Source organism: Pipistrellus kuhlii, unplaced genomic scaffold, assembly GCF_014108245.1.
Source record: "Pipistrellus kuhlii isolate mPipKuh1 unplaced genomic scaffold, mPipKuh1.p scaffold_m20_p_6, whole genome shotgun sequence".
NCBI classification, from domain to species: Eukaryota; Metazoa; Chordata; class Mammalia; order Chiroptera; family Vespertilionidae; genus Pipistrellus; species Pipistrellus kuhlii.
This window is the reverse complement of record NW_023425562.1, coordinates 52,119,316-52,137,590: the sequence shown is the minus strand read 5'-3', so window position 1 is coordinate 52,137,590 and position 18,275 is coordinate 52,119,316. Positions and strand designations below refer to the sequence as shown.

Sequence of the window (18,275 nt, the reverse complement as noted above, 5' to 3'; positions counted from 1 at the left end):
GCCGTGTAAGGAGGGGTTCCGTGAGGGGCGAGAGGCGCGTGAACCACTTCTTACAATGTGCTGTGGCGGGTGCTGTCCGTGAGGGTGCATGTGATGCCATTGGGAGCACAGAGGGAGTTCACCTGACCCGGGAGAGCCCTCCCGAGTGAAGTGGCATTCAAGTTGCATTTTGTAGGATATTTAATAGTTTATCAGGGAGAGGCCAGAATACACGAAGGAAAGACATCGGAGGGGAAGGGATGAAAGAGGTACAGAGGAAGGGACCTACAGAATGTGTCCAGGCAACACAAGAAGGTCTGTGGCTAGAGTAGGGGGACCTTGGGGTGGACAATGAAGGGGTAGGAATATAAAGACAGAAGATAAGGCTCAGATGGCAAAAGCTTGCTGAGCACCATGATAAGGAGCATGGATTTTTAGAGTGGCAGTGAGAAACCAGAAGCTCCATACTGAATCAAATTAAACTAAAATAATAGAACTTCATATAATTACCCAAGCTATCTAGTTCAGCCATCTGCCTCTTAGAGTTGAGAAAATAAGGCCTCTCCATGGTCTTCCCCCTTCTAACTCATCAATAAGTCAAGCCCCGGGGACAGGACCCGAGCAGGTTTGCAGTGGAGAGGGCGGGGAAGGCGAAGACTCCTCCCTCCTTAGGGAGTGAACGAGGGCATTGCCGCACTCCTGCCTTGGGGGGAGGCCTCCCCACGTTGGAAAACTCAGACACCGCAGAGCTGACCCCAAACCCCAAAAGTGCCGCCGCCCTGGGCATGGCGGTTGTCTGCGTGTGGTGGCCTCCTGGGAGCGGGCCAAGGACACTGTGCAGAACACCGGGGAATTCCCGCCAGTGCACTCACCACCCACTCAGGAGCTGGTGGCAGCCAAGAGGCAACACCGCGCCATTAAGGTGTTTGTCAAGAAACTAAGTTGGGCATTGTGGGCGATCCTGAGAGCCCTTTTTAGATAGGCTGTGAGGGCGGGACACACACACACACACATACACACAGCCTTTGCAGGCAAACTAGAGCTCGTGTGGAGGGTATAGCATGACAGAGGGAACCCTCCCTAGGAGGCAGGGACATGTGGCTCCATTTTCAGCTTCTCTACCAACTTGCTCTTTGATTTTAGATAAGTAATTTCTCCCTCTCTCAGATTTATTTTTCTCTTCTGCAAAACAAGCATGCTAACTTCGATGCTTTCTAAGTATGGTTGGCCGAGGCATTTTCTAGATACCTGAATGGTTAAGCCTTCCAGTTTAAAGTATTCAAAAATTAGTCATGCCCTAACTGGTTTGGCTCAGTGGATGGAGCATTGGCCTGTGGACTGAAAGGTCCCAAGTTTGATTCCAGTCAAGGGCATGTACCTTGGTTGCAGGCACATCCCCAGTGGTGGTTGGGGGCGGGGGGGGGAGGGTTGCAGGAGGCAGCTGATCAATGTTTCTCCCTCTCCCTCTCCCTTTCTCTCTATAAAAAAAATCAATAAAATATATTTTAAAAAATTAGTTATAACTCAGGTGGGCTCAGTGGCAAGGCTGGAGCCTCAGCTGTATGGGTAGAGGAGGAAACAGGCATTGGGACAGGCATTGGGGAGGAAAGACACAGTAATAGGGCTGATCTCTGAGGAGTCTCCAAAGAGACACAGTGACTTTTTCTGGCAGCAATGGCCAAAGGGGGTCAACCTATCGCTGGAGAGTGCGGGAGTAAGAGCACAGACAGTGACATTGTGAGAATGCATCCTGTGTGCCAAGACCTGCTCAATGCTTTACATGCATCTTAGTTTCCTATTGCTGCTGAAACAAATCACCACAACACAGACATATTCTCTTACAGTTCTGGAGGTCGGGAGCTCACAATGGGACTTAAATCAAGGTGTTGGCAGGACTGCATTCCTTCTGGAGGCTCTAGAGAGAATTCATACCTTGTCTTTCTCAGCTTCTGGAGGCCACCCACATTCCTGGGCCTGTGGCCCCTTCCAGCAATGGCATCACTGTGACGCCTGTGTATATTATTACCTCTCCTTCTCTGACTCTGATGCTCCTGCCTCCTTAATCACTTCCTGGTGATTACATGGAGCCCACTTGGGTAACCTGAGATTATCTTCCCCACTGAAGGTCCTTTAACTTAATCACATCTGTAAACTCCCTTTGCCACATAAGGTAACAGAGTCACAGGATTGGGAGATTAGGATGTAGACTTCTTTGAAGGACTATTATTTTACCTACCACAGTGCAACATCTCACTGAATCCGCTTAACAAGCCCATTTATAACAATATATTTTTTTATTATTGATTTCAGAGAGGAAGGAAGAGAGAGAGAGAAACATCGATGATGAGAGAGAATCGTTGATCAACTGCCTCCTGCACGCCCCCTATTGGGAATTGAGCCTGCAACCTGGGCACATGCCCTACCTGGGATCAAACCATAACTGCCTGGTTCATAGGTCAGAGCCACACCAGCCAGGCCTAACAAGCCTTCTTTTATCATTCTCCATTTAACAGACAGAGGAAAAGAAGCTAAGTCATTTGCACCAGCTTACTCAACTGAAAAGAGCAAAGTTAGGCAATAGAAGTTAGGGACTAGAGTAGGGGTGTCGAACTCAATCAGAGAAGGGGCCAAAATCTAAAATCCAGCCTAAATCGCGGGCCGAATGGTTTACTGAACAGTCATAAACTGTCATTGTGATGGAAACGCAGCAGAGTGCAGTGATGACAGCGCGGTGCGGGCCACATTGCAAGGCCTGGCGGGACGGATTTGGCCCGCGGGCCTTGTGTTTGACACATGTGGACTAGAGTCTCACTCTCTGGAAGGGACTGAGAACCAGGCAAGGAATCTGAGGCTCTGAGAAACAGATTAGGATCATAGCAATCTCAGCTTAAGACCTGAATACCAGACCGGGGAATTGAGGCAAACACCCAGTTTTATGGGGAAGGATGATCTTGGCCCACTATTTTTTAAAAATATATATTTTATTGATTTTTTACAGAGAGGAAGAGAGAGGGATAGAGAGTTAGAAACATCGATGAGATAGAATCATCAATCAGCTGCTTCTTGCACATCCTCTACTGGAGATGTGCCCGTAACCAAGGTACATGCCCTTGACGGGAATCGAACCTGGGACCCTGTAGTCCACAGGCCAACACTCTATCCACTGAGCCAAACCGGTTTTGGCTGGGCCACTCTTGATGCTACTATGCAATGACACAATGGAATCTCAAGGTTGGGGTTCTGATGGGCTGTTTGCTGAAGTTAGGGCTGGCCCAGGAGGTGGGCAGGCAAAGGACCCACAGGTGAGAGCAGAGCTGAGCCACAGAGGGTAGGTGCTGGCTTTTCTAAGTGGGTAACATTCTTTCTGCCGTAGTAAACTAGAGGTGACACATCTCATGGCACCGGGTCATCACTCCCAAAGGTTCTTACCGTAGTGGCTCTCAAACTTTAGTAGGCCACAGAAACACCTGAGGTACAGATCCCCAGTTCCCAGTCTCAGCGTCTCTGATTTAGTGCCATAGATCTAGGCTCAAGGTTTGGGAATATGCAATTCGAACAAGCTCCCCAGATGATGCAATACTGACAACCCATGACACAAAGGACTGCACACTGAGGAACACATTCTTAGTGTTTGGGGCTACAGTACAGTGAGGTGATTGGCGTTGTTTGTCACCTACCAGGAAAATGATAGTCATTAGTCATTATTATTGCTATCTTTTGCTGAGTTCTTTTTTTTTTTTTTTTGTTAAATATATTTTATTGATTTTTGTACAGAGAGGAAGGGAGAGAGATAGCTAGAAACATCAATGAGAGAGAGTCATCGATCAGCTGCCTCTTGCACACCCCCCACTGGGGATATGCCCGCAACCAAGGTACATGCTCTTGATCGGAACCGAACCTGGGGCCCCTCAGTCCCCAAGCCGATGCTCTATCCACCGAGCCAAACCGGTCCCGGCTTTTGCTGAGTTCTTAATGCCACGTATTATGTTACTTAATTTCACAAGCACTCCAAGAGGCACCTGTGAATGACCTGAGGTGGATGAGGGAAGTAAGCAGTAGAGAGGCTGGATGATTTGCCTAAGGTCATGTAACAAGTAAATGAAAGAATCAGGATTTGAACCCAGCACAGTTTGTCTCCAGATTGCACACTCTTAACCCCGACCCTCAACATACTCTGAGCTGTCTCCGTCTTCACTGCTCTCTGCATCCTGCAGCAAGCCTGCTCCCGGCCACCGGCCCCAATAAGGAAACCAGCTCTCACTCTGAACCACATCCCAAGAGGCTACTGACTGAACGCCTATGCTTCCCCGAAAACAGAAGTTAGGGTCGAAAGTTCCCTTAGAGGAGTCACGCAGCCTTGGATAGGAATCCTTTTATAGTAGTGGTTCTCAGTTGGGGGCAATTTTGTCTACCTCGGGGAAACTTTCAGCAATGTCTGAGACATCTGGCATCGAGTGGTAGAGGCCAAGGATGCTGCTGAACACCCTACCGTGCACAGGACAGCCCCCCACTGTAACAGAATCATTTGGCCCTAAGTATCAGTAGTGCTGAGACTGAGAAACCCTGCTCTGAACCCATCAACTCATCTTTACTCAATAAATACATGTTTATGACAGGCCCTGGGCTAGGTATGGGGATACAATAATAAAGACAGACAGACTCTGGCCCTGCCATCAGGCACTGTATTAGTCAAGAATAGATGTGAATCAACACATGATTACAGCACTGTGTGATAAGCATTGTGATAAGGAAAGAATACCTAGTTTGAATCCTACCACTTAATAGCTTTGTGCTCTGGGTGGTTACATAACCTCTCTGAACCTCAGTTTCCTCGTCTGCAATTCAGGGATCATAATTCCTACCTCGTGGGGTCATCACATTCTAGAGTGCCAAGCGCAATGCCGGGTATATAGCAGGCGTTCTAAAAATCGTAGCTACCTTATTATAATTGTCCTTATAATTAGGACATCTCTGTTAAAAAGTTGTTTCTACGTGAGTCAAGATCTCTGTCCTGTTGTCTTGGTTTTGCACTGTGCCAACCAGAATATAAATCTCCTTCATCCGTAGCCATTTGACTTTTGAAGACTGTCATGTCCCCTGCAGCTCTCTTCTTCAGCCTACAAAGCCTCACCTTTCCTCACAGAACATGGCTCCTGGCTCCCTGGCCTTCCTGGCCACTCTCCCTTAGTCACGCTCCAGTTTGCCACCGTCCCTCTACACATGCAGCCTTCAGAACCGGACTTGGACCTCCTGTGCTTGTGGAGACCAATGCCTTGTTCCTGTCACTCACATCATCACCCTGGATTGTGGCCTTGGTTGCCCAAATGCTTTGATCAAATTCCTTTATTCTTTCTCCCTCGTTCTAGTCCATGCTTTCAAATGTGACACCTTCCTGCCTACCCTTTTTTAATAAACATCACCTCTGGCCTTTTTGATAACACCTTCCCCACCGCATTTCCGATCAAACACCTGATCCTTCTCCAAGCCTCCCAGGAGCTCCCATCCAACCAGGTGCGACGCTCCTGCACACCTCCCGGAGTTCACACGATTTTAACTGATACATCTTTCTCTCCCTCCCACTCCCCGCCACCTCCCCACCCATGATCATGTCTGTTTTCCAAGAGCAAACAGCACCACCACCAGTTGGTCTGTTTCTTGCTGCCTCCATTGCCACATCTGATCTTACCACCACCTCTGCTGTCTGCCACTCTCTTCCATCTTTGGGCTACACTCTTTTCTCCATGTTATTCTCTGCTTCCTCCTTTGTCTGCCACCAATTCTGAATGTCTCCGCTTTGGCTTCTCAAGAACCAAATCCCACCTTGTGGCCAGCAGACCAATCACACTCTGCGGTCTGTGATCGCTACTAGTACATCTTTGGTTCAGCCCAGCTATTTTGGTCCCTGCTCTGCGCTCTGAGACTTTTCTCACTTTCCTCTGGGTTTACACCTCTTTCAGCACTTAAAGGGTGACAGACATCTTAGAGTTGGTTAACTGAGCTGTAAAGGTCAGACTTATGACGTGGCTGGTGATATTGATTAATGGATCCAGGTGCAAAAAGATGAAAGGTGGGTCATTTTGTTTAAAACTGAATGAGGAGTTTTCCTTTAGTGGATTTTTTTTATTCCCAGATGGGACAATGGGCCCTATTGCTTCTTTAAACAAAGAAGTCAAACTACAATAGATTGAATTTCAGCAAATGTTTTCCCCTCACTTGTAACAGATACCAAGAATTGTGCTTGGTGCTTTCGTGTGCATTACTCATTAAACCTTGCCAAGACGAAATTCCTTTTTTTGGTACCCAGACTTTGCCTCCTAGACGAACTGTTCATCTATTCGTTCATTATTTATTATGCCAGGCACTGTGCTAAGTACCATCGAAAATACGAAAATAATTATGAGCTCCTCAGGAACTCAATCTAGTGAGGAAAACATGTCACCATCAGATGTGGCGCTGTGGCGGCTGTGGTTAGAGTGGTAGAGGAGTAAGGCACTTCGGGAGCAACCAGGGCACCTGGGAGTTCTGCCCGGGAGAGTTCCGGAAGGTTTACCGAAGGAGATGACATTTCAGCCAGACCCAAAGGAGGAGTTTGCTCACACAGATAAAGAGCATGGGGTTTGGAGGCAGCAAGAGCAGCCTGGACGTGTGGAAGGGCAGGGCATGTTTTGGAATTGCTATGATGAGTTTGGAAGACTTGCTCCAACATCAGAGGCTCCTGCCAAGGGCAGTCAGAGAACTGCCCGGGTCACAGAACAAGTGAGGGGCAGAGAGAGAGTTAAGCAACAGCAGTTGGGACTGTCTGGTGGCTAGTCCAGAGTCCTTGGCCTCCTACCCTCTAACACACCATGCGCATATGCTATTGGGCATGCACCAGGTCCAAGCTCAGTGCCCTGTTCCCTGGTGTAGAGCTGCCATTTCACCACCTCTCCTGCCCCCACTTCCCTTCATAGGCGCCTGCCCCTGAGCTCTGAGGATTGTCCGCAGTGAGCATGGGAGGGAAGCAGAACCCAGCGAAGGCTGATCCATTCCGATGTTTGGTCCCGACCCAGACATTTACCTAGGACTTGAGTGCTTAGATCTTAACTCCTGTAGCTTCTGAGATAGACTCTGGGACCTTCATAATGGATCCGATTGGCTTTGAGATGCCTCTTGCTGGAATGTCCCAGAGAAGGACCTGGGGAAGTCAGCCTGCCCTTTACTGAGGAGGAGATACTTTTAATTTCCTGATGCCCTAGAAGGCTGGAGTGGGTTTATGCCTAAAGTTCCCTGTACCCTGCCCCCTACCATAAGCCGTAATGAGAGCAGGAGGGGAGAAGAGTCTTAAATTCCATGCTAGTTTAGAGGTAGGTAATCAAAAAAATAATCAGTTGGCTGACTGGTTTGTCAGCAGTATCTGTCCAAAGAGCCCCAGCCATTTCCCAAATGCCATAATTCATTTTAGTAGGATTTTTAGAGAAGAATTGGATTTGTTTTTTATTTGTACCATACCTCTTTTTGGAAGGGCTCTCAGCAGTTTACAGATTGAAACAATGTTCTTAAGTAAGACTTTTAAGGATGAAACATACCGTGGTGGTCAGAAGGATGAAAAAAAAAATAATAGCTACTTTCAAGCATCTATGTGTTCAACACTTTTGCTATAGATTTGGCTGAAAGATTCCGTGGCAGAAAGGCCAAAAAGGAAAACCACTTGTTACCCAGTGTTCATTTTCTGAAACCAAAAACAAAAACAACAACAACAACAAAAACAAAAACATACAGAATCCTGTAGGGAAATCATTTTCCTTAAGCTCAAGTTTGGTAGAAGTGATTGTGTTTGGTCCTAAGAAGTTGATAAACAGGGTAAAGAGCGCACAATTCAAGTCAGCTGATGTTTCTCATGTGCAGTTGAGAGGTTATGCCCATAGATCACCTGAGAGCAAGTAGGCTTGACCATGACAATGTCCTGCCTTCAAAGGACCCAGTAGGACTGGCTCTTGGTTCAGGGAGAATGTGGGAGAATGTGATTGGCTGCCTTCTGCACCTGCTCCCTATTGGGGATCAACATGCATGTTACCCAAAGAAAAAGGAGGTCACACACACCTTTTGGGTGATTATGTCAGGTGCATTTGTTCATTTCATCTTAATAACCATCTGGGGAGGAGGAATTGTTGTTTACATTTTATAAATAAGAAAATGGAAGCTCAATTTTTTGGCTGATCCTAGGCCACAATCGAGTCACAAGCGATTCTTTGTAATTTGTCCTTTTGGTAAATAGATTATTATACAGGGTGGGGCAAACACAGATGTACAGTGGTGAGTACTCAAAACACAAGGTTTATTCTCAGATTATTTTCCATACAAACAACTGTAAACATTCTTTTGCCACACCCTGTATATCACCTCTCCACTTTCTTCCTTTCCAACCCTCTCTACACATCACCACACAGCCCTCCCTCAAGTTGTGCCATTTTAAAGAATGCTCAGATGTGCCAGGCTCCCTCACAGCTCCAGACAATTGCACGTGCCATATCCACCAAAACAGCTCTGATCCCAACTTCACTCAGAGGCCTCCCCCAAGCTCTCCTCTCTCCCTGTCCCTGCCCCCATGTGGCTAAGACACCCTTCTTTTGTTCTCCCATAGAACCCTGTACACATTGGATTTTTTTAAAAGTGTATTTTTTATTGTTTCCAGGGATGAAGGGAGAGGGAGAGAGGGATAGGACATCAATGATGAGAATCATTGATCAGCTGCCTCCTGCATGCCCCATACTGGGGATTGAGCCCACAACCTGGACATTGGCCCTGACCAGGAATCAAACCGTGAACTCTTGGTTCTTAGGTCAACGTTCAAACACTGAGCCATGCTGGCTGGGCTGTTTTTGTGTTTTTAAAAAATACATATCTTTATAACTTTCCGAGAGGAAGAGGGAGGGAGAGAGAAACATCAATGATGAAAGAGAATCATTGATTGGCTGCCTTCTGCACCTGCCCCCTATTGGGGACCCAGCAACCCAGGCATATGCCCAGACCAGAATTGAACATGATCTCCTGGTTTATAGGTTGACACTCAGCCATGAGCCATGCTGTTTTTAATCAGTCCAATGGATTTTATCACAAGACAATAAAGATGTTAGTCACCTTTGGTAAAGAAAATATTTACAGTTTCTGGTTTGCCTCCTTCCAAAAATGGCTTGATTTGACTTGTAATAGTAATAACAGGCATAGCCACAATAAAACTGTTCAGATAGAAACAAGAACCAAAAGCTATAGATAGAGAGGGAGGAATATGGTTGCCTACATTTTTTCTTCCATGAGCTCATCTGGTTCAGGACAATCCTCTGTGGAGGGGCACAGGTTCTGTCTGGCTTAGAGACAAGCACTCAGGAGGCTCCTGTAAATGCTTATGGGTTCAGGAAAGACAGGGATGTTTTTCTCATTCTCCAATTGATGCCACAAGTGATTCCTGGTGCTCTGGTTTCTTCAGGCTTCCATCTCCTCATGCTCATTAGTGGGAATAATTGTCTTTACTTCGCTGCCTTTCAGATTCATTGCTTTGTTTGAGCTTCATTATCCAAGCTACTTCAGATTCTCTTGCTCTTTTTTCTCCTTTTTATTTTTAATGACCCCATGCATAAAACTTAGAAAAAAGAGCAAAAAAAGAAGTCCCCCAAGATACTATAACAAAGGATATTTATTCTTTTTTACATAAAATTTTTGACATTATTTCAGATTTTCAGAAAAGTTTTCAAGAATAGGACAAAGAATTACTGAACACCTTTCACCTGGTTCCCCAGCTATTAACATTTTACTACATCTGTTTCCTCTCTCTCTCTCTTTCTACTTTTTTTTTTCCTGAGCTCATTTTAAAAAGAGTTGCAGATATGATATACCCTAATGTAAACCTAAATATTTCAGTGTGTATTTATTAAAAATAAGAAATTCTCTTACGTAACCATACTATTATTGTGTCCTTATAAGCTTTTCTATGCATATGTTTATGTATTGATATTTAAGTTAAATATCAATATTGTTTTGTTTTTATATGTTTTTAATGGCTTGCTTTTTAGGAGGGGTTAGCAGTAAAGAATATATGTAACCTCACGCCAGTAAATATTCTACAGCATAATTCTTCCTCAGACTCTGGCTGTAGACATGTAGGTTTCTGGAAGGCCACTCTCTTTCAGAAAATGGACTGTTCCTGTGCCCTCGCATGTCTGGTCATATGTCACATCTGTCAGTGCAAACCACTCAATGGATGAGCAAAGAGTCAGGATAGTAGAAAGCCTTGAATGCAAATTTAATCTTTATTCTGGAGCCAGTAGCGATCAGTGAAAGGTTTGTAGCAGAGAGTAAGCCAACATGAGCTGTGCTTTCTGGAGATAAATTTGCACGTCTCCAGGAGCGAGTCGAGGAGGGAGAAATCAGAGCGCGAGTCCTCAGGCCCCCTGGGTGAAATGATCCGTCTCCAGGGCAGGTCTCCGCCAGGTGGAACAGAGGCTTCTCCCGCATAATGCATCCTTTCCTCTCCCGTGTCTTTCAGAGCTGGCTGAAGTCCTATGGCTATCTGCTTCCCTATGACTCCCGGGCGCCCGCGTTGCACTCAGGGAAGGCCTTACAGTCCGCTGTCTCCACTATGCAGCAGTTTTACGGGATCCCAGTCACCGGTGTGTTGGATCAGACAACAATCGAGTAAGATTCGCACAGGGCATTGTGCCTTTGAAACTTCTGGACTTACGTTTAGGTTCACATTTGTCATGGCCTCATGTGTACACCATGCCCATCCTACCCTCCTCACCTTTGCTCTTCAGTGTCATCCCGGGAGGCAGCACCCCACCATGCCCTTTCCTACGGAGCTGGGATGTGCTCTGCCACAACCGTGCTGTGTGACAAGCCACTTAACCCTTTGGGGCCCGGGCTTCCTCATCAGCACAGTGAGGGGTTTAGCTGTAGATTATCTGATTTCCTCTGACTCTGGAGCTGGTGGTTCTATGAGTCATCCCTCTAGCATTCCCCGAGACAAGACACTTGATGCAGAGAACACTTGAAGAGAAGTTGACAACACTTTTTTCCATTTATCAAATGTTTGCTGAGTGCCTGTGCTTGATCCTATGATCTCAGCCCCTCCCCACCCCCACCCCCAGAGGCTTACCATTTAGTGAAAAATAGTCATCTGGCTACATCAGCCTAGGACTCAGAGGGAACACTGAGTTTCAGGGAGACACTGAGTAGGTAATAACAAACCAGCCACGAGGAAGGTCGAGATGGCGCAGGGAGGGTATAAAGAGGAGGAAGAGAAGAGTGCCAGGGCTGGAGCCCCTCAAAGCAAGCTGAGAAGGAGCAGACAGAGAGGCTTAAGGAGCCTGGGGTTGTGATGTCATGGCAGTGAAGGAGGGAATGGCAAATGAGCTCAGCGGCTGCAGGCTGGTCAGATGGGAGCCTGAGAAATGTCTGCTGAGAAACAAAGAGGCCATTGTAAGCTCTGAGGAATGGTGGAGACAAAATTAGGTTGCAGTGGGGAGGAGAGGTGAGGAGGAGAGATGGCAAATGTAGGAAAACTTTCAATAGTGAAAGGGAGGAATAGATGGTAGCTAGAGAGGAATGAATTTTATTTGTTTATTTTAAGTTTGAAGAGAGTTGGACATGCTTCAGTGTGTTTAAGAAATAGCCATGGAAGTTATTGAAGCTGTTTAAGAAAAGCCATAAACACCATGAAGTCATGAGAAAGGAGGTGGGGGTTGGATCCTGACCTCAGGTGGAGGAGAGAGCTGGCTGGATGAGGAGGTGGGGAAGGCATTTGGTGAAAGAACAGAAAATCCACCCAATTGAGGAGCCAGGATCTATCCATCCCTTGGATGAGTCATGCCGCGAGAGAATTATCTCTCTGGGCTTCTGCTTGTTCGTTTGCAAAGGGAGGTGTTGAATTATGAGTCTCAAATTCTAGATTCCATTGTACTGAGTGTCTAAGCTTTTAAAGTTTGGTGAGTGTGGGATTTTATGATCCTAACATTCTGTCCAAATGTTTTCTATTCCTAGGATTCTCTGAGTGTGAGCCTGTGGAATTCTGAGAGATGATACATTAGACGGCTCCTATGGTGCTGGGAGTACAATGGACTCCATAGCCCTGTGGCCCCACGAGCGAGCTGGTTAGCGAGGACCCGGCCGCCTTTCAAAGAGGAGGTTATTTTGAGGGCTTTGTGCCGGGCTCATGGCAGTGCATCCTGGGGCAGGAGCACGGTTGTCTCTGCTGAGGTACCACCTGGCCTTGGGTTTCACTCGTTCCAGAAAGCCGCAGGCCTGTTGGACAGAGTTCAGAGTGTGGCAGGTGGACACAAGAGGAGGAGGCAGAGGGAATGATCTTAGGGAGGAGGATGGCATTTCCCACTGGCGGTTCTGCCCCGCCCCCTCTTTGCAGGAAGGTGGGGAATGCTGATTTGGAGGCATGGAAAGGAAGAAGGCAGTCACACTTAAAACAAGAATGGGGAGGAGCTTGAGGTAAGATTTAGAGACCTTAGTTTTGGCCCCAGCTCTGTGGCCTCAGGCAGTCCACTGCCTCCTCTGGGCCTGTTCTCCCCTCCCCGCCCCTCTGCCATCCCATCCCCCGAACCTCCCAGGCCTTGCTCAGCCTTGCCACTGCAGAGATGGCTCCAGGGACTGTCAGTGAAAGGAAGCTAGGTTAGCAATTCAAAGTATTATTTTTGAGAGCCTACCTTGGAAAATGTCACACACTAGTCATTCATTCATTCATACATTCATTCATTCAGCAAACAGTTCCTTTAACCCCATCTTGTGCTAAGCATGAAAATTAATAGTTCACTTATTCATTCAACTAAGTCACAGCCCCACCTCACCGTTTTGTTATATTTTGCACGTTACTCAATTTATCTGTGTCTCTTTTCCCTCACCTATAATGCAGAGAATAAATAATTTCTGGTTACCTCACAAAGTTGTATTGAGAATCAGGGGGAAAAAAATTTTTTTAATGTAAACACTGTGAAAATTATCAATTTTTATTCCAATGCATGGTATTGTTATTATTGTGTTTTTCACTATTGATTTCTGAGTGTAGGGCACTGTAGATGATGTAGACACTGTACTGTATTTGGTTATGACATTCTGTCTCTCTTCTATATTGCCAGTGGCAACTGCTTTCAACAACTGCAAATGAGGTCAGACCGTTTTCCCTTCTGGCAATCCCAAGCTACGGTTCAGTGAGATAGCCATTAGGCCAGCAGGGACTTGGATGGCCTGGGCCCCAATCAGCCATGAGCTTTTACATCTTCTACCCAGGCCCCTTTTTTATATCCCAGCGATGTCTGAGACTTACTGTCCCCTGATGTAACTGGTACAGTCATCAGGATTTACTTTAGTTCCAGGCACTGGGTTAACTTCCAGGGAAACAGTGATGCATATGATTCAGTTCCTGTCCTCAAAGATTTTCCCATTTACTAGAGGCAACAGACTTATAAATTTAAAAGTTGCATTCTATGGCCTACAGTTGTTTAGCCACTTTTTGAACAACAGGGCATGTGCCATCTTCCAAGCTCCACCATTGTACTGTTGAACAGTTCTCACTAATTCGACAACCCACTATCGACCACCTTCTGTGCCAGGCACTGTGCCAGCACTGGGGACACAGGCACGGTTCCTGTCCTCAGGTGGCTTAGAATCTGGTGTGAGAGAAAAAGAATAAACAAAAATGCAAAGGTATAATCTCCATGAATGGTAAATGCTATGGAGAAAAGCTAAGCAGGATAAACCTCAGAGAAGATGGGCAGGGAAGTCCTCTCTGAAGGGGTGACGTTTGAGCAGACACCTTAACGAAGGGAACAAACCATGTGAAGAAGAGTGTTGCAAGCAGAGGGAACAGCCGTTGCCAAGACCCCGCAGTGGCTACACTCTTAGCATGTCCAAGGCACAGCAAGGAGGTCACTGTGGCTGGAGCAGAATGTGCGAGGGGGGAAAGGTTGAAGGTGTCATCGGACAAGCAGGCAGGGACTAGATCACATGGGGCCCTGTGAGCCAAGGTAGGGAGTTTTGAATTAATTCTAGAGGTTTCGGGGGGGTCACAGGAGGGTTTTAAGCCAGGAAATGATATGATTCAATAACATTACAGAGAATTTTCACATGTATGCCCTCCTTGGAGGCTCTCTACGACCTAAGCACAGCAAGAACTAGAATTTTCATGTTGTAGATGAGGAAACGGAGGCTCATGCTGATTCAGTCGCTTGCCTAGGCTCCGATGATTAGTGGTAGGGCTGGAACTATCAAGCCCATTCTCCTGATCCCAGTCTCATATGCAGCAGTGTTTCTGCATATTCAGTTGTGAGTGAGTGAGTGAGTGAGTGAGTGAATGAATGAATAAGTCGACTGTGTTCCTATTGGGGAACCCATCAAAGCCAGGGTTCCAGTGACCCCCGGGACTGGGGACTGTGCAGCATCTTCCTAGAGTGCTCAGTGACCACAGTGTAGGTGTGTATGTGTCTTCTCTCTGCCCAGATGGATGAAGAAACCCCGATGTGGTGTCCCTGATCACCCCCACTTGAGCCGTAGGCGGAGAAACAAGCGTTATGCCCTCACGGGACAGAAGTGGAGGCAGAAACACATCACCTACAGGTGCTTTGACTTTCTCTCTTCCTCCCTGGGTTTGGCTCCACATTCATTCTCTTTTTTCCTGGCCTGAGTTTCAGAGGCTGACACCTTGGGTGGGACTGTGATCAGGGCGTGGGCCAGGTGCTGAGAGCCTATGACTTGTCATTCTTGTGGCTTCCAGAGGATGCTGTATCCAGATTTATTTGGTCCTTCAGGGGTTCTCCACTGTGTTTACATTCCAATCACGTTTAGTTACGGAAACTGGGGCCTGGATTGTTCAGTAACGTTTAGCTATGATAAAGAACCACAGCTGGGCCCATTCTCCTATCACCGCTTAAAAAACCACACTCTCTGTGATCTACGTCCCTTCCCCACTTAGTCTGACAGACTTCCCAGCACCGGTTTCCAGCTGTTTCTTAAGCACTATAGAGGACTGGGACCTGAATCACAACAGTGTCATGCGCTGATTGTCTAGGGCAGTAGTTGGCAAACTGTGGCTCCCGAGCCACATACGGCTCTTTGGCCCCTTGAGTGTGGCTCTTCCACAAAATACTACGTGTGGGCGTGCACATACAGTGCGATTGAAACTTTGTGGCCCATACACAGAAGTCGGTTTTCGGCTTTCGAAAGAAATTTCAGTCGTTGTACTGTTGATATTTGACTCTGTTGACTAATGAGTTTGCCGACCACTGGTCTAGGGAAACCAAGGATTAGTCTTTAAGTCACACCAGCAATCAAGAGCAGGGATGATGGAGCCCATCACAGCATTCTCGGATGCTTGAATTCAGAGTGGGGCCAGACAAGAGCCAGACACAGGGCAGGCTCAGGTGGGCTCTGGTTGGCACCTCATAAAACTCTGATTCCATCTGGAGTAGAACTCCTGGGTGCTGAGGTAGGATTTAACATAGAGATCTTAGAGTAGAACTAAGGGCTCTCCTGCTGACAAGCTGTAGAGATCAGATTCTTTCAGAAGTCTGACAAGAAAAAGAAACTGAAGAATCTGGGTTAGAAACTGAATAGACTCTTAGGGTCTCCTGAAGAGGTAGAGTGGATCAAGAAAAAGAACCGAATTCTAATGCAATCCTGACTTAACTTCTAGCACCCAACTTCTCTAAGCCTCAGTCTTCTTGCCTTTTAAAATGGGTGAATAATCCTTGTTCCAGGTGTCCATTGGGCAGAACATCCAGAAACAGTGATGCTCCATTGTGGATAACCATGCAATATGGATATAGTAACCTTAAATAGCTAAATCTATAACTGATTAAATCATATACTGTCCTATACCAGCTTTTAAGTAGACCAGCAGTATATAATTGATCCTGGGTTGCAAGTTCAGTCCCTAGTGGGGAGTGTGCAGGAGGTAGCCAATAAATTATTCTCATCATTGATGTTTCTATCTCTCTCCCCCTCTTTCCTCCTCTCTGAAATCAATAAAAATGTATTTTAAAAAAGAGAAACAAACATCAATGATGGGAGAGAATCATTGATCAGCTGCCTCTTGCATGGCCCCCACTGGGAATGGAGCCTGCAACCCAGGCATGTGCCCTGACCGGGAATCAAACTGTGACCTCCTGGTTCATAGGTCAACACTCAACGAGTGAGCCACACCAGCCAGGCAGAAGAACATACATTTTAGAAACTACTATCCACCAACTTTTTTCCCCCCTAAAAATTGAAGAGAAAACCAATATTCAACACAGACTTTGTCAGAGACTAAATACAAAACATTGATTAAACCAAAGATACTCTGATTTAGGCAGGGTTTGGAATCCAGAGCCTTGTCTACTCGGCCTTTCCCTCAACCCCTAGGGCACCTCAGCAGAATTCTAAGTGTCAAAATTTGAAGACTATTTGGCCTTATAGACTCTGATGTTCCTTTAAGTTCTGCTAATCTTTGACTCTGTCCGCTCTTCCCTATTCTAATTCCTTCCCCTCTCTCACCAGCATTCACAACTACACCCCAAAGGTGGGTGAGCTAGACACACGGAAAGCCATTCGCCAGGCTTTTGATGTGTGGCAGAAGGTGACCCCACTGACATTCGAAGAGGTGCCATACCATGAGATCAAAAGTGACCGGAAGGAGGCAGACATCATGATCTTCTTTGCTTCTGGCTTCCATGGAGACAGTTCCCCATTTGATGGGGAAGGAGGATTCCTGGCTCATGCCTACTTCCCTGGCCCCGGAATTGGAGGAGACACCCACTTTGATTCAGATGAGCCATGGACATTAGGAAACGCCAACCATGATGGTAAGGCAATGAGGGAACAGGGGATCAATCCTGGGTTTCTCAGAAGCCCTGAGAAAGAACCTGGAGGATACCATAGATGAGATGAGTTCCTAGTTTCTAGAGCTTCTTGTCCAAGAACTAAGAACTTAAAAGAGTAGGAACGATGGCCCCTCATAATATTCAAATGTGCTCCACCAGGGTCAAGGCCATGGAGATGGGTGAGATGGTCTAAGTGGGTGAGTCAGAGGGAGGAGTTGGAGCATGGAAAAGGAGATAAAGTAATGAGTCAGAGGCTGGGGAAAAGCGTTAAAAATAATTAAAGCTGAATGTGGGGTCTGAAAGTGGTAGGCTCTGGCCTGATGACAGCTTCAAAGGCCATCTTATAGGATGACGTGACTGGCTCGCTTCCTGATGTCAACCTCACATGAACAACATCCTTGGATAACTTGCTCTTCATCACTATGATTTAATGAATATTACATGGGTCCAGACTCAATACTGTTCAGTAACAATAACAATACTCTTCAGGTTGCAAAAGAGTCCCTCATCTATATTTACTCATAAGGCACATGTTTATAAGTCAGCAAGTGTATAAATGTTTAAATGACGAGTTTGGGATTCAAGTGGCATAGGTGGTAGATAAATGGCAGTGCCACAGTTCAACCACCTGGCTATGTCTCTAGGGACAACTATTATAATTCACCCCCAGTCTCCTCACCTGTAAAATGAGGGAATGGATTAGATGATCTCTGAGGTTCCTTCCAACTTCAATGAAACATGATACCCAACCCAGGGGATCCAAACATTAAAAAAAAAAAAAAAAAAAAAGCCATGGGCTCTGCCCTCTGGAAGTCCAGGGACAAGTCTGGGAGACGGCGATTACCTAAAACACCCTGTCACAGGCAGCCGGTTCTGGAGGATATACCAGAAATGGAAAGAAAATGCAGTAGGAGTCTAGGGGGGAAAGGAACAGAGGGTTCTATTCTATTTTAGATTGCAACAGACAACTAGTATGTTAATATTCTAAGGCCCCGTCAAGTGCTTTTTACGTAGTCTATATATATATATATATATTACTACCCCCGTTTTACAGATAGGTAAACTAAATAGAGAAATATTAGGTTGCCTACCCAAGGTCCCATAGATGGTGAATGATGAAGTAAGGCTCTGAACCTGAGCATTAGGACTCCACAGCACACCCAAATCACCTAGAAACCTTTTTAAAAAAATGCAGACTCCAGGCTCCAGGCACCTAACCTTTTGCTATTCTGATTCTCTGATTCTGGGCCTGGGAATCTGCATGTAGTCTGATAAAATCCCTTCTGATGCAGGGGTTCCATCACTCAAGAAACACTGTCTCCAACTCCAGAGTGTCTTTAACAGGTCATAAGACTCAGCCAGGTCTTTTGTTATAAACATGGATTTCAGGCCCTCCCCCTGGGGATTCTCATGCTTATGGCTAGGCAAGTTTGGGAAACACTGGGCATTCTTCTCCTTGGC

The 18,275-nt window shown here is 46.3% G+C and overlaps 1 protein-coding gene across 2 annotated transcripts in view; it reads left to right on the top strand.

Moving 5' to 3' along the window:
• MMP24 (matrix metallopeptidase 24) overlaps positions 1 to 18,275 on the top strand; it is a 43,819-nt gene that overhangs the window by 8,631 nt on the left and 16,913 nt on the right. The window contains exons 3-5 of one of the 2 annotated variants that reach the window (XM_045574787.1): positions 10,499 to 10,647; positions 14,455 to 14,571; positions 16,492 to 16,796. In XM_045574787.1, the coding sequence (XP_045430743.1) occupies positions 10,499 to 10,647; positions 14,455 to 14,571; positions 16,492 to 16,796 (571 nt within the window). Of the gene's footprint in view, positions 1 to 10,468; positions 10,648 to 14,454; positions 14,572 to 16,491; positions 16,797 to 18,275 lie in introns of those variants that run through there. The other variant, XM_036417486.2, reaches the window with a different exon arrangement.